The 17,337-nt window shown below is 36.4% G+C and overlaps 2 protein-coding genes across 5 annotated transcripts; both read right to left on the minus strand.

The window, feature by feature from the left end:
• Positions 1–1,069: 1,069 nt before the first annotated feature.
• On the minus strand, positions 1,070–3,056 carry LOC118748004 (fumarylacetoacetase). The gene is given in 7 exon segments (XM_036482264.1): positions 1,070–1,452; positions 1,527–1,652; positions 1,655–2,118; positions 2,186–2,286; positions 2,289–2,321; positions 2,387–2,470; positions 2,670–3,056. Coding segments are annotated over 7 exon segments (1,233 nt in total). The 5' UTR covers positions 2,754–3,056; the 3' UTR covers positions 1,070–1,111.
• A 2,345-nt stretch (positions 3,057–5,401) lies between these two features.
• On the minus strand, positions 5,402–11,855 carry LOC118748002. Of its 4 annotated transcripts, none has more exons than XR_004994009.1 (4): positions 11,481–11,855; positions 11,066–11,187; positions 8,574–9,034; positions 5,402–5,747 (listed from the first exon to the last, which is right to left on the minus strand). XR_004994009.1 is itself a non-coding variant. In XM_036482263.1 (3 exons), exons 1-3 carry the CDS (start codon positions 11,843–11,845, stop codon positions 8,745–8,747), a joined length of 777 nt encoding a protein of 258 aa, XP_036338156.1. In that variant the 5' UTR covers positions 11,846–11,855; the 3' UTR covers positions 8,255–8,744. The 4 variants fall into 4 exon arrangements, 1 of the variants encoding a protein (XP_036338156.1); XR_004994008.1 differs by having other exon boundaries at positions 5,402–5,782; XR_004994007.1 differs by lacking the exon at positions 5,402–5,747 and adding an exon at positions 8,255–8,498 and having other exon boundaries at positions 8,535–9,034.
• Positions 11,856–17,337: the final 5,482 nt, after the last annotated feature.

Below are 17,337 nucleotides of genomic sequence, written 5' to 3' on the forward strand. Positions count from 1 at the left end.
CAATAGCCCAACTTCGCTCTGGCTACTGCAGCAGGTTAAACTCATACATGAGGAGACTAAACTCAGATATACCAAATGAGTGTCCGGCATGCGGACAGACACCTCATGACTCGAAACATTTCTTCGTATGCCCGGAAAACCCGACAATCCTAACGCCGCTGCCCCTGTGGACCGACCCTATTGAGGCTGCACGCTTCATAGGGATGCCGTTAGAGGAACTTGACGACAACGACTGAGATATCAACCGACCGCTACAACAACAACAACAACCTTATCAGTAGAACTTAGTATCCCGCAAATGCCTTCGATAAACCAATGTATGTATATACACCACCTTTTTCCGATTTTACAGCTACAGTCTGCAGCAAAAAAAGAAGATGGCTCTACGAAGCCATGCGTGAATTTGCATAGTTATTAATCCGAGTGAATTCCATATTGGGGGCAATAATACGTTACATTATTAAAGCACTCGTCTTTACTTGCCCTCAAATCCTAAACTCGACTCCAATTTAACAAGCAAAAGGCTGAATTCAAGAGTGCCTCCCGCAATGTCCTCGTACCCAGCATAGTAATACCGTGTTCCTTGCTGACAAGAGTTGAATAGTGTCAAAGCCCTTTGCCTGGCTCCCGCTCTGTCCTCCATCTTTGATCCGTCTGTGTACCAGTGTATATATCTGGGATCTAATTGTGGTAAACCATTTCACCAGATATATAGGTCTGGAATTTTGACCTGCAATTTCCTTCCAAAGCAGATTTCCTTTGGCATATCGTCGGAGATCTCGCAGATTCTACCAGACTATAGAGGCATAAGTTATAATCGGACGGACTATAGTTCGGTATAACTATTTTATTAGTTTGGAGTTTAGACCCCATGTTGGACCGAAAAGTCTTTGACAGTTCCACTTGGCTCGGGTGGCTTTGCTAAGAGTTTTCTCTAGATGAGAATTCCCACTTGGTGTCTTATTCAGGGTAACCCCGATTATTTGACTTTGTCAGAGTATTCAAGTGTATACACAACATACATATATTTATGTAAATAGATATTTAATAAAAGTGTTTATTACTACATTTTAAGCAACATATAAAAATTGACGAAAGTGAACTGAGCTCTTCAAAGCGGAATGGCAGGCAAGACCTTTCCGGCGCATTCACCAAATCCAATTCGCACACCATTTCGTTCGCAGTGCCCACGAATAATCACCTCGTCTCCGTCTTGTAGAAATTTTCGCGTGGCGCCACCGCTTAAGCTGATAGTCTTTGAACCGCGCCAACCTAGTTCCAACATGGATCCATACGAGTCCTCCGACTCACCGCTGATGGTGCCAGATGCCATTAAATCGCCGGTACGAACATTGCAACCGGTGAACGTGTGGTGGGCAAGCTGCTGCAGCGCTGTCCACTACAGATATTTATAGTTAGACTTGCTAATCACTGTCCCTGCATTGGCTTCAGCTGAAATAAAATGAAAAGGGGAACGTGTAAATTTTACTATAGCAATGTTAGTGTCGAACACTAAGTGGCATTACGTTTCAACGACACCTCCAAATGTATGTCGAAGTTGAAAGGGCGTTCGTGTTTTAGATAAGGGAAAACCTCTGGTTCTTGCGGAAAGTTGTCCACTAAAAAAGGTTCCAGTGCAGCGACGGGCACACCCATGGCGATATGGTGGTTCCCAGATTCTTGGCTGTAAACGAATACGTGCCCCATTTCTGTATATCGCGCGCACTCCAGTCATTCATCAGCGTAAAACCAAAGACATTCTTCCACGCATCATCAGCTGAAACTCGTTCACCCAGCTGATTCCCTGGGCCGCCTAAAAATAACGCCACCTCCAATTCGAAGTCTAAGAGCTTGCAGGGGCCGAAAACAGGTGGTTGGCCATCCACAGGCAAAGTTTGTCCCAAAGGTCGTCCAATAGGTGTACCGGAGACCACAATGGAGCTGGCTCGTCCATGATAGCCAACTGGTATGTAGCGCCAATTCGGCATCAATGCATTCTCCTTGCCACGGAACATGATGCCCACATTGGTTACATGATGAATGGACGAATAGAAGTCCGTGTAGTCCCCGATATTAGCTGGCAGATGCAGCTCGCACTCCGCTTGTGGGAAAAGAACGCTTTAAATGAAAAAAAATTTAAAATTTTTAAGTGAACTATAAAAGAGGGAGCGCAAATTTCACATACCTTTCAGCCAGTACTAAATTTTCCTCCAGTGTGGAACCCTTAAGCAGTAACTCGCGTGTTCGCTTCCGCGCTACGCTCCACGCCGAGTGACCAAGACTCATCTCAGCAAATTGAACGAATCTGAGTTGAGCGCATCCTGATGAAATCATGGATAACAAATTCCAATAGAATTGAAACCTCAAATTAAAATTTGGAAAATACCTGCACTTCGAGTGGATAATGTATTGCTACCCCGGCAAGATCGAGCACATGCTGGCCGATGGCTCCACCAATACGCTTGCGGGGCTGAAAAGATAAAAAAATGCTCATAAATATTAGGGCAAAGAAAATAAACGTAGATGCCCGCATAATACACCCCTTCAGTACTGCTGGAGTCAACAGGTCAAGCAGGACAAGCGAAAACAATTCAGTTACATATTTCAAAATATTTCTCTAAAATATTTTTGTAGTTTAAATAGCCATTAAAATTTTAGGGATAACTTACATTTAAATTTGTTGAGAATACGCCATATGGCAGATTTTCTAGTGGAAAATCACTTCCTTCTGGTACATTGACGAAGCTGGTCATTATTTTGCCCTGCTTTCCAACGCTATATCCACTTGAATCTTTCACTAATTTATTATTATCCTCTTTGAATTCGGTTAAAATTATGGCCAAAATTAATGAGGCGCCAGCGAGGGTAAACACTACAACTTGGTCGATCGCCACTTCAGCGATAAATAACAGAGCTAAACTTGAAGGCCTAACATTTACACTCTGCTTATCGATCACGCTAGCGTGCTGGAGGTGGCGGAATCCCAGAGAGCTATTTTCTCTCTTGTTAACTTTTGTGTCTCGTTCTCTAAGACTACTTTTATTTATTAAGTCAATATTACTGAAAACTTTTAATTATCTTTATTACATATGGATGTACATATAAGTATATGTATGTATGTATTAGTGGTTCTTGGGAGGTGAGTATGCACGGGTCTTCACTCTCTCTGTACTCTCTTAACTTTTCATATTTACTAAACTTTATATTACACTACGAGTAAAAATTTGTGAATTGGGCCACCATTTTTTCCAAGGTCGAGCTTTTTTTGTGCAATTTGCTGTTTATGCCTCACAACGATAAAAGAAAAGTTTCACAATTTTTCGAAGTTCGAATTATTTTGGAAGTTATAGCTATTGACTTTTTTCAAAATTGTTTGGATTTTATTTGTTCTCTCGCGATTGGTAATAACGATTCTGTTAATTTTTAAAAAAATTAAGAATGATGATGGTTTCTTTCCATTTTTATTTTTTATTTGGTCATAAATTTTTTTTATAAAAGTTATGAAAATTTTTTTAATAGTACTTACATCTCGATGGCTTTAAAATCGCGTATTGGACTAATATTGTTGTATGTTCCATTAACAATTATTTGCAGAAAAAAAATTGCCGGAGATGAAGTTATTCAAGCTTTTCTCTTGACGCCCAATGTATTTTGTAGAATTCACTTTCTGTGTTGCCGATATTTTTACACAGGGGTTCGTGACCGCAAACACTCATTAGAAACATCACTATTTCCCATTAATTTCGAATTTTTTACAAACACATGCTGATGATAAAGATGGAATTTGTTATTTTTAAAATAGGTAGGATGTATAAGGAAATGGATAAGTAACGAGAGCTTACGAAGCGTGCTTCGTTGAGCGCTTAACAGGCTCACCTGCTGAAGTGTGGAAATAAGTCTTACGAAATGGCAACTACAAAATTTCCTAATTTCTTTTGTTTAATAATTTTTCCTAAAAACCAATAGCGGCATAAAGCTCAATAAAACTGTTTTTAAATTAAGTTTCACATACTTGCGTTACTCGGTTTAGACAGCCCATACTTTCTTCTTCTTCTTCTTGTTCGGCACCATAACCGTTGGTCGGTTTGGGCCGTGACCAAAAAGCTTCGCCAGTTGCCTCTCTCCTTTGTGGATTTGCGCCAGTTGTTCATCCCAAGTGGACCTGTCCGCACTCTATGCACTTGGTCCTTTCATCGTGTTCGCGGGTGACCCTGCTTTCGTCGTCCACGCATGGGTGCGAAGTCAAAGGATCTTTTCCCCGAAGCGCGCCGTCATCGCTTAACCATGTTCATGTCGTTAAAAAGCTCGTACAGTACGTCATTCCATCTTCGTCGGTAGGCGTGATTTCCCTTCTTGTGGATTGGACAAAGTACACTGAGATGCCAATCTCTGGGCGTGTATTCATCAAACCAAATTCTGCTTAATAGCTGGTACATGCGCTCTACCAGCACTTCGCCGCCGGCTTTAAACAGATCAGCCGGTATACCGTCAGCTCCGGGGGCCTTGTAGTTTTTATGCCGCCTGTTTGCTGTTCTCACCTCATCTTGGTCAAGTGGAGGAACGTAAGCTTCGTCCCTATACATTGGTTCGGGTTCCTCATCATCAAACGCGCCACATGTGTCGCCATTCAGAAGCGTTGAGTAGTGTTCACTTCACATGTCAAGTGTACCATGGACTTCTGTTACCAGATTTCCATCTTCAGCTCTCTTTACAGGAACCAGCCACGGTCTTGAAACAATTTTATTGTTGCCTTATTTTTTTTATAGAATTTTCGAGCCTTATTCCTGTCTACAAGCATCTCAAGCTCTTCGAATTCGCGTCTTTCTGCCTCTCGTTTCTTACTTTTCAACAGACATCTCTCCTCCCTACTCATCTCCCGGTATCGTTCCACTCGCGCTCGCATAGCTATTGACCGCTGGGTGGCATTGTATGTTGCGTATTTCTCTGCAGCAGCAGCACGGCACTCTTGGTCATACCAGCTATTCCTGCGTGGGCGGCATGAAGAGATTGGAAGATGAATTGCCCCTTCGCGATGAACATTTTCTTGTTTAAGCAGAATTGAGAGTCGATTGCCAAATTTCTCGGCTGTCTGTTGTGACTGCATCTTCTCGACGTCGAACATTTGTCGCGTTGCCTGACGCACGTTCTTCATTGCACAGAGGCGCACATGCGGACCTTGGCTGCAACAAGGTGGCGATCCGAGTCAATGTTGGCTCGTCGGATGATCTACTTGTTTCTTCGTTCATTGATCAAGTGACACCCAAGTGGCTTTACTTTACCTTCGTCAATAAGTTTGCGAACAAATTTTGAGCAAAATGTGGTTGGTGGCACCACCCTGTACACACTGTAAAAACACTTACCAATAAACGCTAATAAGAAATGAAAAAAAACAACCAGTGCATCTGACTTCACAACATTCAACTATGTAATTGTTTATTAACTTTTACTCGTTTTATATATATTTTTCTTGTTGTATATGAATTAATAGGCGAACAGATTTTCGTAACACTCCTCCTTTCGTGCCTCTCTTCATTTGCCTAGTTTTGTGTTGTGTAGTCACAAAAAGGACAATTATTTTTTTATACATATGCATGACTTTTATTTTTATTATGTATATCAGCTACACACACATATGTATTTATAAAGTTTTTATTTATTTATTTTTGCTTTTAAAGATAATATAATTAATTTGAAGATAACTTCCTTTGGACAACAACTAAGTTGACTTGCTTCGGACTAAACGATTTCTTTCGAGAGAAAAACAAAGTCGAATGGCAGTTAACTACAATTAGATTACAATACAATTACAACAAGTTCAAATACATTCATTTTTCAATTACATACATATGTATTTACTATAATCAACAGACAAAGTGCATAATTAAAGTGAAAATGATATTTTTTTTTGTTGATTTAATACATAAGTTTACATATAGTACATATATTATATCGGGATAAAGGGTGCGTGCATTCGGGATTTGTTTAAGTGCTTTAAAATACAATTTTTGACATACATACAAGTTACTGAAATTGAAAACGAATGAGTTAAGTTAGTGTTGAGTGTGCATTTTAAGAGTTAAATTTCCTTTAAATTTTCATTTTTGTTTTTTTTTTTTTTGTTTGGCTACATTCCAGTAAATGGTTGGGTCATAAAATGTTGTCGACATCAAAAATTGCTGCTCGACTATCTTTTGGCTGTGCTCTGAAACTTTGCCTCCATAAAATTGTGGACAAACGCTAACAAAATTTTTGAAATCAAAAATGGGTTGGTTGCTATGTAAATAGGTACTTTCTCTTTTTTTTTACATTTAAGATTTATGCTAAGTTATTGCGTTTGCTCTTTGCTTTGAATGCCATTGTTGTGATCTGCTTAAATAATGATTTTTTAAAAACTTATTACATTCACATAGAAGTATATGCGTTGTCTTACTTTACTTAGTCATATGCAGCTAACATTTACACATTTTTTTTTAAATAGTTTTTTTTTATGTTTATTGGGTATTTGTGTGTGTATTAGTTTGCGCTATGTCGAAATGGAAATTCTCTGCAAACGCCTCCTCCTCCGGACATTGGCTATGAAAGCCGTGTGTGGAGTGTGTTCGCCTCAAGAATTTGCCTTTATTGTCAGTCACAGCGTAGATTTAAGCCAAATTAAAACACCCGCTTTGCTTCTTCCGCCTGCTGGATCGTAATCGCGGCAATTGGCGGAAAGCTTTGCGTGCCTATTGGTTTGAGCTTTCATCGAAGTGAAATGAAAATTTTAATTTGTTTTTGTTTTTTTTTATACATTTAACGGTTAAAATTTATAAGAATTGCGTTTTTTTGTTTATTTATATGTACGCATATATATTTTTGATATTTTAATAATTTGGCTAAGTTACGTTAATATTTTTTGTGTAATCCCCCTTAAGCTTTTTTTTCTATGAGTGTATGAATATACAAGTTTTACCGTTGCTTGGGTCAAAGATTTTCAAGTTCACGGCTTTGTCTTCCAAAATTTATAATGACACAATTATTTTAAAATTCACATGTTTTCCGAAAAGCTTACTTATCGTAAAAATGAAAAATGTCTTCCAAAACGATTTTCTGATTTCCATTAATTCCTACTTACTATAATTATTGTTTTTTTTTTGTCTTCCAAAGTAGCTTAATAGTACTACAAAATTGTTTTTTATTTATTGGATTTAAGCTTACTCCAGCTGGTTGGCTAAAATAATAGACCTATTTTTTTGATTATACATTTTTTTTTCGATACTTTTTTATACATATTTATATGTGCAAAATTTCGTAATAGAATGGTTTAAAATATTTTTAGCAAATAAATTAAAAAAATTTGTAAAAATTTAAATTAGTTGCTGTAATCTATTTTGATTTTTTACCAAAGTAAAATAATCTACCGTCTCAGATAGTTGCTGAACACAAATAAAATATTAAGTCATTCCCTTAAACTGAAAAATGTTTCGAAAATTTCAAAAAGCTCGAAACTGTGGCATGGCATGTAATATTTGTCGAGTCTCGAGTTTCCCCCTTTATTCAAGTTTAAGAGAAACGCCCAAAAATTTGTACCAATCCAATGAAAACCATTAAAAAAGTTCAAATAATAATTTAGTGTTTTCTTTTTGTTTTCGTTTTTTTTTTTTTGTGTTTTGTTTTCACTGTTGCACAAAATCTCGAATCATCGCACTTTTAACACGTTTAGTTTTATTAACCTACTTTTACACTCTACACTTTGAGTTTTGTATGCCAGCTGGATTTTTGCTTTCCCTAAAGAGACAAGACTCAAAAATTCCAGGCTGGCATCCTGGAAGCCCTTTGGTGATTTTGTTGTTGTATTTTTTTTCAAATTTTTTCTTTGTTAGTTTCGTTTGAAAGTTGTGCAACAACAACTTGAACAGAAAAACTCGACAACTCTGGATTAGATATGTATGTATGCAATTAAGTGCTTGTTTGCCTGCTTGTATTATGTAAGTATGTATGTATGTTATGCATGGAAAGCACCTTATATATGTATGTATGTATAGATGTAGTATGTATATAAGCATTTAGCCATGGATATGTGTTTGTATGTATATATATATGTATATTCGTCTACGTCTCTTCTAGTATATACTGCAGCTTTATGTCTATAATTGTTTTTGTAGTATATTTTTGTTACTTAGTTAAACTCTCTCTTTCCTTTAACTATAATTCAAATTAATTATAAATTAATTGATTCGCATAGGGATTAGTTGATTTAGTTTTTTTTTCAATTTTTATTTTAATTTGACACGTCTACTTTCTCACTCTCATGCAACGCTTGCCACACCTTCTGGGCTTTACATATTTATGTATTTATGTACTGCATAAACTGAGGAAACAAAAGCAACTTGAATTGGCTAAGGTTTCTTCTAACCATGAAAATTTAACTGAGTTACAATTTCTGTAAGTCTGTAACATAAATTATTCTCACATGTATGTATGTATGTATGAGTTGTAGTTTATTTCTTTAATAACATACCCTCTTCGTGTTTATCTACATATGTATGTATGTATACATAAGTTAAGCCAATTAAAACAGTTAACAATATACTAACTATAAAGTGTTGTCGTCGAAATAAATTTCATTTAAGAGACTTCGCAGAGCAGCTAAAAGTCAGCAACATTTCACAGGTAGCAAGGACCCCCTTTGAGTCTCTTTGGCTAGGTCGCTTTCAAACATCCGAATGTTTAATGTTGCCCACCCGTGCTCGCGCCCTGCTAGATCTTTAAAAAAACGGCGCCAAATCACAATTGCACAAAGACCCGCCATCGCCAGTTTTACATAAAGCGACACACAACTCCTTCCAGTCTGGTGTTGTTGTTTCCACCGTGGATCGCATCGAAACCTGCACTTCCGCGTCGTCCTCCATGCAGATGCTACAGCCGGTCAATGTTTCTCTGGAATGTTCACAAAAGCTGTTGCAGACTACATTGCCCCATTCGTACTGGGAGTTCGTAGTGTTTTGTGACATAGTGGTGACCGCTTCGTCAGCCGTGCAGTTGCAACTTTGATCACCTGTTTATGAAAATTTTAAAAGGAGAAGGTAATATGAAATTCTTGTGGGATACTAAGGCAAGTTGCTGGTGTATTGATTTTCTAAATTTTCGCTTCCAACTGTCTATAGAGAGTGATGCCTAGCTATTTGATTGCTGTATGGATATGCTATTGATTCATGATAGCGATTTTAAAAATTTTTATGTACATTAGGGTGGTCTAAAAATTAATGTGGGGAAAAAGTAAAGTCGGAATTTTTATGCTCTCACCCCCCCATTCATAATACCTAATTATTTATTTAACCATTTTTTTATAGTAACTATTTTATAGGTCCGCCAAAACTAGGTCCCAAAAAATTCCAGAAAATGCAGTAGGCGAATAAATAAAAAAATCTTTAGTATTAACAAATGGTTAAACAAATAATTGGGTATTGTTGTTAGAAGTCTCCTGAAGAGAACCAAAGTTTTCCGATCGAAAAATATCTATTTTGAAAAATTCTTTACCATTTCTTAGAAAAGTTGTTTTTTCCCATACCAAATACATGGGAATCTTTGAGCGACCCCTAAATATTTTTTGATTTGAAAATAAAAAATAGGAGTATATTTTTTCGATATAGAACAATCCTAGCGGGTGAGAGCATTAAAATTCCGACTTAACAATTTGTGGACGACACTAATGTGCATATATTTTTCATATCTGATGCAGTAGATAATACAACGTACATTTACACGATCGGTTCCAAAATGAACGAATGAGTAGAAGCTGAGCTTCACTATAACTGAAGCAAATAAATCCGTCAAGTGAGCGAACAAACATTTACATATATATTGGGAATCATACAGCCACTAAAGCACTATTTTCATACACTACCTGTATGAAATTATGGCGAGCGATATCTTCGAGCCAACCTCCTGCCGCTATAACGAATCGCTTTGAGCAGTCTTTGCGAACCACCCTCATAACGAAATATGTATGCACGTACGCACAAACTTTGCTGAGAGTTCTGCTTGTGGATTCTTCTTTCTAGATATGTACATACATACGTACATATATATAATGCATATACGTGCAGTTTGGCAAAATAACGCGTGATTCTATTTGAATTACCGCTACCCATTTAATTTTTAGAATTGTTTTCTATAGTTTTAGGTTAACAAATAATTGTTAGCAAAAACAAAACCGACTTTAAATCTCATATAAAAAATTTTGGAATACCGTTAATTTCTTCATGATCCAATGATCGGACCCAAACCAAATTAGTATGGGACCACCTCTAAGGGTACCACCTTTCTTTAAAAAAAAAAAAAAAGAGTTATAGAAATTGGTGAACGTGGTCCAAAGTTATGCGGTAACGTACATACAAAAAAATATTCCGACGAACTGATAACCTCCTCCATTTTCGAAATCGGTTAAAAAATGGCGCTGATTCTCTCATAACCCTTTAATCCAAACCAACCTCAATCTTTACTAGGATGAATATATTTCATGCCATTTGAAAAACATATCTATAAATCTAGTTACGGGTATATGTATACAAAAACTTGAAGAAAAAATTGGTTTCGTTGCTAGGAAAACAGCGGTTTTCAAAATAATCTCGTAAAAATAATAAAACTGAACCAATTGCCTTAGTGTAAACACTTCTGCCTACTCCACACACCCACAGGTCTAGAATATACATAAGCTGGGAAATAATGTGATGGACATAAACCAGATTAACAGCTTTTTTCTACTAATTAACCGAACCTTAATTCACCAAAAATTGTTGATCCGAATCGAAAACAGAACCACTTTTTTACTTTTTACTGGGTTTTTAGAAAAACTGAGCTTAATTTTTTTCTGGAGTTGGTCTATAACTACCTGCAATGTAAACCACATTGCGTAACTGAGGCTATAAATATCTGTAGATGAAATCTTTGCACACTTGCTTACACAATTTTGCCTTTGCCAAATTTAACAATTAAATTGTTTATATTTTGTAAATTATATTAATTGGTGTATACTTAATGACTAAAGGATGTAATAAAATATATATTCATTTGTTTAATCACTCACCGAGCTGTAGTCTACAAAGATCCTTGCAAATATTTTGTTTGTAGCCGGAAAACGCTGGTAGAAGCGACGGTTCCTCGCTGCTGTGGCAGTGGGAATCGCACGGCGGACCGCCCAGGCCAGCTCTGCAAATGCGAGAGAACACACCAAGATAAGCATTAGACCACATAGTTTTTGGATTTGCAGACACTTTTTGAGCAACTTTTATTATATTGGCAGTTACAAAAGATTATATCGCTTTTATATGAAATTTGCCCTTTTTGAAAATCTATAAAGCTTTTCATATTGTCACAAAAGCACACACGTAAAATTAAGAAAAAAAAAAATTTCCGTATCACTTCAATTTATGTAATTTACTGCACTCCGAAGTGAAATTTCCTTCTATTCCTACAGAACTATTTGTCACTTTGAGACTTACCCGCAGAGCTGCTGGCACACCAAACTCCAGTCCTGAACTACACTCTTCGGCGATCTGATGTAGACAGTCAAAGCGATGCCGTTGCCGTCGTCCTCGAGCCTCAATTGTCTTTGCCTTGGATGCTCCAATGCTGGCTGCGGCTGCGGCTGCTGTGTTGAGCTGGCGTTTGCGCCCTCTACCGCAAAGCTCGTGTTGTTATTGTTGTAATATTTGAGAATGCTCTGCGTTTCAACGCTAGCAACCCTTGTGCCCAGTGATGACGTCACTTGGTGTTTTGCCAATTCCTTGGCGAGTAAATGCCGCGTTTGCGCTATTCCTATCGAGGCAGCAGCCAATAGCAGCATTTGGAAGAGAGATGGCGTCATTTTGCATGCAATTGAACTGTGGAGCAAAGTATATGGGGAGTAATTAATTAGTTTAGTGCTCAGCGTTGTGTGACGCCAACAAAATGTGGGCGTTCATTCTGTTGGTAAAGTGCTATGATGGGGGATATGGAATGGAAGGGCATGATGAGTGCAGCAACATGGCCGCCTGCGGAAACGGAACTGGGAATGCTGCAAGTGGCAAGGGCAACCAAAACTAGGTGCATAAGTTCTTGCCTGCCTGTAGGTATTGATCTGCATATGTATGTATGTATGTATGTATGCAAGCCTTGGCACTACGGGTGGTATGAGTTATGGATGCGCATTAAAATCGCGTTATAATAACCTAAATGTGAAGAAGGTATGTGTGAAAACAACAAAATATTAAGCACGCTGCAGCAAGAAACGTGCAAAAGACCCTGCAGTGAAGAGCCAAACTAGTTCATGAATGGAGGCCTAAAGTTCGGTAATGCGCTAAGCGTACGGTGACCAGATTTCTGCGAACAAAAATTGGGACATTTCTAAAGCATCGAATCCAGACATATAAATTTGTTTTTTTTTTATAATAAAATGACCTAACATATTTTAAAGGAGTTTTATTTAAAACAAAAAGAGAAAAAAAACACAAAAATGTATAGACACCATATCGCACGTTTAATAATATAACGAATTATTTAAAAATTTCAGGTTTTTGGCAAAACACAAACAAAGTTTGATGAATTCATGCAGTTGGTGTATCAAAAGGCAGATGGAAAGACACATATCTTCGCCTTTTTTGGGAAATGAAGTCATCTGTTAGGCGGAGGCTATTCTACTTATCAAGCTTATTAATTGCATAATGAAATATCCAAAAAAGTAAATTTTCAGTTACATCTCTATATTTCAAACGTGCGATATATCTACAGCTTTTATTTTTTTCATATCCACGCATTTTTTGGGGAGTTAGTATTATTTTTTATAAAAAAACTTAAAAAATAATTATGAAAGCCTTAAAACTAAATTTAGACAAGGATATAACGAGAATACCAGTTTTACAGGATAAAACATAACCATATATCATAGAAAATAAGTACGAAAGTGCTGCCACGTTTGTCCGAAAATGGTTTTTGGACCAGAATACAGGGAGATTCTTGTTAAATTCATAAAGAAAATACTGAATATCGGTATTTAATTGGTATAAATATAAAAAATCGTGTCCCGCCTTTTAAAAAATATTCAGCGTGACAATTTTCTCAAAATCGATACTGCCCCGCCAATATCGGTACGAATGGTCACCGCAGCTAGGCGTTATCTGTCTTCAAATTGTGAAAACTGCAACGTATGTATGTATGTAATTGCCTTCTTGCGAATATCGACTGTGTGACGTTGCGTGACTGCTACGCCTTCTCATTCTGAGAACGCAGATTCAAGTCGGCTTGGAGGTGGTTGAGGTTTTCAAATTAAATAAGCCTTAGTTATTGTGAAATATGTACCTCAGCTTAATAATATTATTAGAAATTTAGATTAAATAATTTGCAAAATAGTATTAATCGTACAATGTAAAAGTAGTCGTGCCGATTGTCGAAAATACTATTCGAATCCTCTCTAATATGGCACCCCCCAATTACGTAGTTTGCTCTCTCATTTGTAATTCGCACTCCAATTTCTCTTCGAATTACTTAATACGCCATACCATTTGTTGGTAATTCAGATTCAATTACCATCCGAATTACGAACAAACCGATGCCGTCTCTAATTTTATCGGAAATTTATCGAAACTAGCTCACAAAACGAAAAGTTAAGTTTATCAATGTGTATGTATATCCCTAATTCATTACGGAAACTTATAAACTTTTACGAAGAACCAATATTTTGCATCAACTTTACAGCTAAGAAAAACAAAAACAAAACGCAGACTCAGAGAACTGCCAAATCGAATTAAGATTGGGCACGTGGGAATGGGGTAATTCGCGATCGTAATTGGGGAAAATGGTATAATTGTGGCATATGATTTTCTTATATATAAAACATCTTGACTAACACTCATATGTATTATTTATTTATGTTTTAAGGCAAAAATGGATGGCAAAGTTTGTCTGATATTTTTGACATACGAGAGGTTTACGCATCGGACCAATGTTGTAGTTGCACGATCATAGAAGAGGCTTGGCAAACCATTCAATGAATTCCTTGCAGAGAATCAGACAGCTGGAAATAAGACAGTGGTCAGAGCTCATAGCACCGAAAGGGATTAGTATTCCATATGGTATCACAGCGCTACTATTCTTGCCCTATATTTGAGGAGTGTTTATTGTGCACTTCAATCGTTTCATCCTAAACTATTTAAGAACTACTAACTTTTGCATTTCAACGCGATTTGTGCATTGGCCTAAGTGGTACTTAGTATTCTAGCTCATAACTTGTAGTTTTCCTACAGGGTACGCATTTGTACACAAATTAGCATTTATGTATATGAATGTGTGCATGTGTGCCCAGCAGATCAGCTATGTGTTTGTGCGTAATTGCCGTTCAAATGCAATTATTGAGCGATGCTGCATGCAAATGGCGGCGCTTCTTTTGTGCCGCCATCCAATTGACGCCATTGTTCGGCGCCACTGTTGCGCAACATTGCAAAACTCAACGTGGGAAAATACTTTTTTTTTTAACTTTATACATATGTTTATGTGTGTGTTTAAGGAAGCGTGGATGTAGGGCCTGGGTTAATAAAGTATTTTGGTCCACCGCCACACACCCTACGTCAGAGTTTCCATTTCACTGCTAGTAGATACTATGTACAGGTACGTAGGAATGTACAAATGTTCATATTAGGTACATACATATATGATTTTATTTTCTGTGCAAAGCGATCGATATTCGCCAAAATATATGTATGCAGATATGAATGAGTATATACATAGGTACACTGAATAAGCACGTGATAAGCAATAGGGTTTGAAATTGCAAATATTTAATTAGATTTAACATTTCTAAAATATATCCGCTTTGTGTGAAAACATCAAGCCGCACGCCACAAATCGGCGGAGAAGCTCGGCCAAACACTAACGTACATATGTATGTGTGAGCGCCAATCTATTATTATTATTATTATTAAGAGATATCGATTTCAAGGTACATATATGTACATAATTTTTATCTGATTTGAAGCCTTTACTTATTGGGTAGCATTTTAAATATATAAGTACAAATGTGCATGCATGCATATCTTAAGAACACCTTCGACGAGTTTTAAAGTGGCTGAAGTAATCATCAATGACTATCAATTTATAAAATTTGCAATGAAATTTACGGGGCCTTATAGTTCGCCTTTTCTCCTATGACGTTGGCGAATAAAGTATGACAAGAAATATATAAGTCGCTTATTTCTTTTTCTGCTTTCATTACACCTGATTCTACAGTGAGGATATATGCCATCTTTAATTCACGGGTACTCTGCGCTAAAAATCCTTAAGTTGTTCGGGGTTGGAACGCTATTGTTAAGCAGGGACCTGTATCTACAAACAAAAATCAAGCTTCAAAAATGTCCTACTTTATATGGATCTGGCTGGATGAGAAGGCTTTGCGTGCGGAACTATTCGCATAGGGCCTATGCCATATATCGTTACCTGCTCATATATGAGGATTAGGGATGTTTTTTTTTAACATTTTTCTAAGCCCGTCGTTATCACAATCCCGGGATTAGTCCCGGCATTTAGATAATCAGTATCTTTCAATAACTTAAATCCAAAAAATTGCTTCTACATATACATAAATATCGCTTAAAAAGCTCTCCAACCATAAAAAAAAGGAACAGTCCAGCGCCTTCGTCTTGGTCTGCAGGCTGTATCGGAGATACAGCCGCTATATTTAAACGTAGAATACGTGGTATGGTTAAGAGCATATCCAAGTCAAAAACGAAATCACACACTAAGAAAAAAAGGGTTTTTCCAAAATTTTACAAATTTAAGCGAAAGCCCTATTTTTATTTTTATTTTATACCATTGTTTTTTGTGTTTATTTTTACCTTGGCCTTTATCCTTTTCTTTATCTATGTACGTCCTCACCTTTACTTTTATTCTTGGATTGGACTTTTTCTAAATGTTGTTTCACTTCGAAAAGTCTTCACGTATTATGCATACATGTGTTCATATATGTATGTACATATATAATATGTATGTACATATGTATGTATAGACATACGTAGATTACTAAAAATAGAAACAGATCCACATTAACTGCAATCAACATATGTACGTATGTATGTATTTACATATGTACACACGCTGCGATTAGGTTATAAATAGCGCGCCTCTGTTTATCAAAAGCCGCATTACATACGCATACATACTTTTTGTCTCCTTCCCACACTTCCAACATATGCACGTGTTTGCAAAATGATGACGAGGTGATTTTGTATGGAAAATCATTTATGCCCATATATTTGAATAAAATAAACATATATAGAAGATATCAACCAATACTTCCCATATACCAAACGAAAGGAAAACTTTTGAATTTTTGATTAAAGAAAACAAAAACAAAATCATTTGAGCGGTTTTCGAGCATTTTGGTAATGAAAAAAATTTGCAAATTTTTTCAACAATTTTTTGCCTTAAAATGCTCAATATTTGTTAAATTTATATAAAATTTGTACCCGATAATATTTCTACTGCTCCAAAGAACCTATATCCCGAAAATGAAAGTTATATATGCCAACAATAAGTTGCTAGAGTACTTTAAAGGCTCAAAATTGACCCCAAAATAAGGCAATGTTTACCGTTGTTTTTACGACAGAAACCGAATTGGTTATTTACAAAAATGAATCTGTCGACAGGTTTGGAATTTTATCTTTGAAACGCCACACTTTTCTTTGAAATCGCTTTATTAGTTCTCGTGCAATAAGCGTTTTTGTGAAGCTCTAAAAATTACAACTACAACATTTGAACATAGCCCCCATACCTTAAGGTAAGACGTATTCTACGTCAAAAATAATAAATAAATTACTTTGAAATCTACTTTTTTATTTAAAGTGACGTTTTTATTTTTTCTCTCTGACGTCAGGATTTATTTTAAAGGTCTTTGTTATTTCAAAGATATGATTAATTCCAAAAATTATTTAAAAAATTTAATGCAATGCAGAATAAAAGTATGAGTACCAAATGCAAGAGGAAATTTCTTTAGAATTTAAAAAAGTGTAAATTTTTTGGATTCACAAGGACGAATAGGTAATTTGATGAAGTTAGAAGGACGAAATTCGAGGAGGTTATAGAGTTTACATAAGTCCCTAACATATAATTTTTTTCAAAAACAAATATTGCGAAATTGCAAGAATCAAATTTTTAAAGGACATTTTGAATACTTACTAGCCCTTCTGAACCAAAAAATTTAATCTGCTTAAATTCTACAGGATTTCCTCTTTAATACTTCTTATTTAAGGACATTTACTGACGTCAGAGTGAGAAACGAAAAACGCAATTTTACTATATTTGGCCCAGGGTTTCGCGAATATGTTGATATTT

Source organism: Rhagoletis pomonella, unplaced genomic scaffold, assembly GCF_013731165.1.
Source record: "Rhagoletis pomonella isolate Grant_MI unplaced genomic scaffold, Rhpom_1.0 Rhpom_scaffold_00012, whole genome shotgun sequence".
In the NCBI taxonomy this organism is placed as follows: Eukaryota; Metazoa; Arthropoda; class Insecta; order Diptera; family Tephritidae; genus Rhagoletis; species Rhagoletis pomonella.